Consider the following 5001-nt stretch of genomic DNA (forward strand, 5'->3'; position numbering starts at 1 on the left):
GTGCTCGGGGCTGGGCTTTGCTGGATGGTGCCTGAACCCTCTGGGTGCACAGAGTGGGGACGGGCTGAAGGGTGAATGGAACAGCTCTGGCTGGGGCCATGGAGCAGGAGCCCAAGTCTGGGGGTTGGCAGGGCAAGAAGTTTGATCCACACATGGACGTGGCCAGCTTCTCTCTGAAGGAGCTGATGGTGAGGCAGGAGGGCAGGAAGGTGACAGTGGTGTGGAGCCACAAAAAGCAGAGCCCTGGAGAGGATGGAGGCAGCTTCTGGGAGTACCAGGAGATGCACAAGGAAATGCTCCTGCCTGCGGACCTGGAGCTGGATGCCATGACCTGCTCTCTGCGCTTTGATGCACAACTCCACATTGAAGCAACATGCCTGGCCCTGCAGCCTGCAGAAGGAAAAGGCATTTCCAACTGTGGCCAGTGGGGAGAGAGCCACACAAACAGACCCTGCTGCCAAGGAGGAGGAGAAGCTAGGAAGGGAGGTGGAAAGCAGCAGCCAGGAGTCCTGACCCAACAAGAAGGGGTGATGGCAAGCACGCTGCCCTCACCCAGAAACGACAAATATTTCTCGGGTGTATCCCTGCCCCAGCCAAGGAGGAGAAGGAGCTTGGAAGGGAGTTGGGGAGCAGCAGCAGCCAGGAGTCCTGACCCAGCCAGAGGGAGTGACAATGAGCCCACTGCCCTGGCTCAGAGACTGCAACCATTTCTGGGGTGTATCCCTGCACAAGCCCTGTGATCCCATCGGGGTACATCATGCCTAGGAGTCCTTCCTGCAACAGTGACCGATTGAGTCTTTCCCGTGTTGAACTCTGGACCGAACTCTTATACCTGTGCCCAACCTGGAGAGGAACGGGGCTTTTGGTTTCAATATTGCTATTTTGCCGGATGACATTTATCTTAGCCAGGCGACGGTGATCTTTCTGAATGTGTTGCTTGCGTGTAGTTGGTGGAAATAAACCCGCATTTCCTACATTCCAGTTGGCAGTGGATTGATCAGAAACTGCTTTTTTTTTTTAATTTCCGAACACGGAACAGTGGAAGATGCAGTTGCAGTGACCTTTAAAACCTGTCCTCTGAGGCCTGAGCATCACCACACACTGTCTGGCAACCTCAGGCCCTGCATTTTGTCACTGTCTATATTTGCATACACTTTCAAAGTAAATTATCTAGCCTGGGAGCAATCCCTTCTAGCAACAGGGCTCAGGCCTGTGAGTCTGAGTCACCTGAGTGATCCACTGGATTGCTGTGGAGCCACTCACTTGCTAAGGATTTATCAGTTTAGGATGGGGTAGCCAACCTGCAGCATATGTGCCTCAAGCAGCACATGCAAACTCTGTGTGTGTCATGAAGCAGATGGAGCAAGGGACAATCAGCATGTGGATAATCTCTTCTTAAGTCTCTTTGCTTAAAAAGCCCTTGCCCAGTGCCTCACATCCCACTCCCACCCTGCCCTTGTTATCACCATCCTTTCAGAACTTTTGTTGTAAAAAATCTACTGGGCACAAAACGTGTTTTCTAATGTCAACTCTGGAGACACCAGGGTTAAAAAGGCATCGTGCTGCCTGGTCCCCACTTCCTACCCTGCCATTGTTCCTTGGCTTTACAGCACAGCTCCCTATTTAAAGGAAGATGACAAAGTTGGTTGAGCTTAGGCCAGTCAGGGACAGCGGCTGGTTTATGAACAGCGGGCGCTTGAGGGGCCTTCAGCAGCGCAGGCTCTCTAGTGCAGGCCCACTCTGCTTTCCCCAGGGAAAAGCTTTCCAAGCACCTGGAACAGTTTGTTTGGCAACAGCAGGTAGAGGTGACGGGCGGCATTCAGCACCTGTGACAAATCGGGCCCCACAGCGTGCAGGGCTGCGCCCATCAGGTGCTCCGGCTGCTTGAAAACACTGCTCTGCAGCTTCCATCTCTGTGTTGCGAGTCGAGCTCTGCTCCCTCCTCAGCCTGGAGCTGTAAGGGCAAGCAGCATGCCCAGTTCCCGGAGGACAGCCAGGACGAGGCCCCAGAAGCTTTCATCTGCATCTGCCAAAAACTTAAGGAGCAAGGATACTGAGGGGCTGGCAGCACCACATTCCCTGCAACCTCTGTGCCTCAGATAAGCAGTTGTAGCCTGGCTGCCAGGCTATGGGACAGAGCCTTGGCCTGCTCCAGCAGAGCCCTGCATTCCCAGAGCATCTGCCTTTATCACTTCCCCTAAGCTCCCGCGGCACTCAGTGCTTCTCAGCAGAGCACTGACATTGTTGCTTTTTACAGGCAGGAGTGGAGCCCTGCCCCATGGGGGAGTTTGTCTGTAGTCACACAGGGAGTCCATAGCACACTAAGGAATTGGATCAGGCTGCCCTGACTCCCAGCCCCACACATCAAAACCATGAGGCCATTCATCCTTTTTGGGAAAGGAAAAGAAAAAGAAGAGCACATGGACAATCTGGGAGCCAGCGAGCCTGGCAAAGGCAGCAGCAACACTTGGAAAAGACAAACCCACTTATTTCATATCAAAAGACATGATATAATACAAATCTTATGGGCAGTTAGACAGTCTCCCGCATCCTCCCACCCCCACGGGGCCTGCATCAGTCTCCGATAAGTCTCAGCTCTGCTGTTGCTCTGGGAAACTGCTCTCTGCTCTCCCTGGCTCAGCCAGCACGACAGCTGTCAGCTCTCAGTCCCTGTTATGCCTTGGCTCTAATGTTGGCCTCCTCCTTGGAGCCCGCCGCAGCTTCACTCCCCACTGGGGTGATCTGGATGGGCACGTTCCTCTCGGGAGTGGCTCTCAGCACCTGGTGCAGTGTTTCAATGCGCAGCTGGCTCTCACTGGAGATGGAGCAGGTCATGTCATCGGGGTCCATGCCCTCAGGCACGTCCCACTCCCGCTTGAACACCTCAGACTTGTTGGAGAAGGAACCTTTGCTGTCTTCACTCTGTATCTCCTTCTTGCCTGTCAGCAACACCTTCCTGCCCACTAGTTTCACTGTTAGCTCCTCAGGGGCAAAGCCCTTAACGTCCTGGGATATGGTGAAGCCCCTGTCTGTTCCCTCGGGCAGGGTCATGCTGGTGCTCTGCTCTTGCTCTCTGCTGGGGTTACTGCTCCCTCCACTTGCTAAGAGCTGCTGGACACCGCTCATAAAATCCCTGGTCCGGTCCATCTCCCAGCAGATATCCAGCTCAGCAAAGACGGTGCTGGGTTGAGGCCACAGCGTGCGCACGGGGCCCACCCAGGGAGCCAGGGTGCAGTGGGAGGGCAGCTGGAGGTGCAGGCGGCACAGCATCTCTGCTTCTGTGGCTGGCTCAGGGCGCTGGGGTTGAGTCCTCTCCAATGGTCCTGGAGCTGCTCTGCTCGGCTGGTGGGAGCCAGTGGCTTCTATCCTCTTCCTGGCCAGGCCTGGGCCCATCCACAGTTCTCAGTCCCATTCATACCCTCGAGATGCCATCTTCTATTTTTAAGCAGCTGATGGCTTAGGGATTACTCATGTGCCAAAATAATAGTGCCTGCTTCCTGAGGCAACATCGCACATCCAAATTGGGCAGTGTAGTCACAGCCAGCCAGGGGCTTGGGTTACAGACCAAGCTGCTGTGGTCCAGCTGAGAGCAGAGCTCACAAAGGAAGGTGGGATGGGTGGGAGCACATCAGGGGGTTTGAGGCTCTTCCAGACCAAACTTTATGGCACGTTGCAGAATTAGGGACCATATGCTGTGCTGAGGATTTCTGTGTTATAAAAACAATGCACAAAGGGTTAATACGTTAAGTAGATATTTTAGCATGGCCCCATGGTGCAGGCCTCAAGAGTTGGTTTGTAAACATCTATTGTGTCTTCCTCCTTCCCCCCACTGCCTTTCTAGCACAGGCTACCCTTACTGCTGGATCTTCCAGCTGTAGCTAATGAACTGCTGTGTGGCACCGGAGAGGAAGGGGCCCTCCCCCCACTGGAGTCCAGCTCTGCCCTGGGAAGAGGGAGGAGAGCTGGGAGCCGGTTAGCATTAGGGGCTATAGGCTTTATAGGCGGGATAGAGAAGGAAGGAAAGGTGGGGGTGTGGCACTCTATGTCAAGGAGCACTACACATCCTCTGCCAGCAGAATGGGGTCAGAGGAGGGGCAAGTGGAAGTGCTCTGGGTCAAGATACAAGGAGGCCGTGGGGAGAAGGATCTAACCATGGGGGTCTACTACAGACCCCCCAACCAAAGGGGAGGAGCTGGACCGGGAATTTTTGGGCCAGCTTGCAGAGGGACTTAAGGCAAGGGATGTAGTTGTCATGGGTTATTAAAATTACCTGGACATCTGCTGGGAGGAACAGGCAGCCAGGTTGGACCGTTCCAGGAGGTTCCTGGCTGAGATACAGGACCTCCACTTAATTCAGGAGGTGCACAGCCCCACCAGAGGAAATACCCTGTTGGACCTGGTCCTGGCCACAGGTGACAACCTGGTAAGGGGCCTCCAGGTTCTTGACCACCTGGGTGATAGCGATCATCGCTTGCTGGAATTCACCATCTAGCGCAGGGTGTCAAGGGCCTGCAGCAAGGCGGTAGCCCTAGACTTCAAGAGGGCCAGCTTCAACGAGTTGAGGAGATTAGTGGGAGAGGCGCTGGGGTTCTCGAGAGAAGAGGAGCTCAGTGCCCAAGATGAGCAGTCGTTCCTTAAGAAGACGATACTCAGGGCCCAAGGGGTGACCATCCCAACAAGAAGCAAGGGGGGCAGGAGTGCCCGAAAGCCCCCCTGGCTCACCAAGGGTGTACGGGACTGCCTGATTGCCAAAAAGGCGGTGTACGACTGGTGGAAGGGGGGTGCTATCTCCAAAGAGGAGTATACCTCCTTTGCTCGGGCCTGTAGGGGGGCTGTCAGGAAAGCTAAAGCAGACATAGAGCTAGGATTTGCATCCAAAATCAAAGATAATAAAAAGTCCTTTTTCAAATATATAGGGAGGATGAAGAAAGCACCGGGAAATGTGGGGCCCCTGCAAGATCCTCTGGGCAATCTGGTGGTTGCACCAGAGGAGAAAGCAGA

At 54.5% G+C, this 5001-nt stretch overlaps 1 protein-coding gene across 1 annotated transcript; it reads right to left on the bottom strand.

The window, feature by feature from the left end:
- Positions 1 to 2599: 2599 nt before the first annotated feature.
- Positions 2600 to 3638, bottom strand: LOC109320357 (heat shock protein 30-like). Its single transcript, XM_019550419.1, has one exon. The coding sequence runs from the start codon at positions 3391 to 3393 to the stop codon at positions 2674 to 2676; it is 720 nt and encodes a 239-aa protein (XP_019405964.1). The 5' UTR covers positions 3394 to 3638; the 3' UTR covers positions 2600 to 2673.
- Positions 3639 to 5001: the final 1363 nt, after the last annotated feature.

Source organism: Crocodylus porosus, unplaced genomic scaffold (assembly GCF_001723895.1).
Source record: "Crocodylus porosus isolate Cpor-Errol unplaced genomic scaffold, CroPor_comp1, whole genome shotgun sequence".
Classification (NCBI taxonomy): domain Eukaryota; kingdom Metazoa; phylum Chordata; order Crocodylia; family Crocodylidae; genus Crocodylus; species Crocodylus porosus.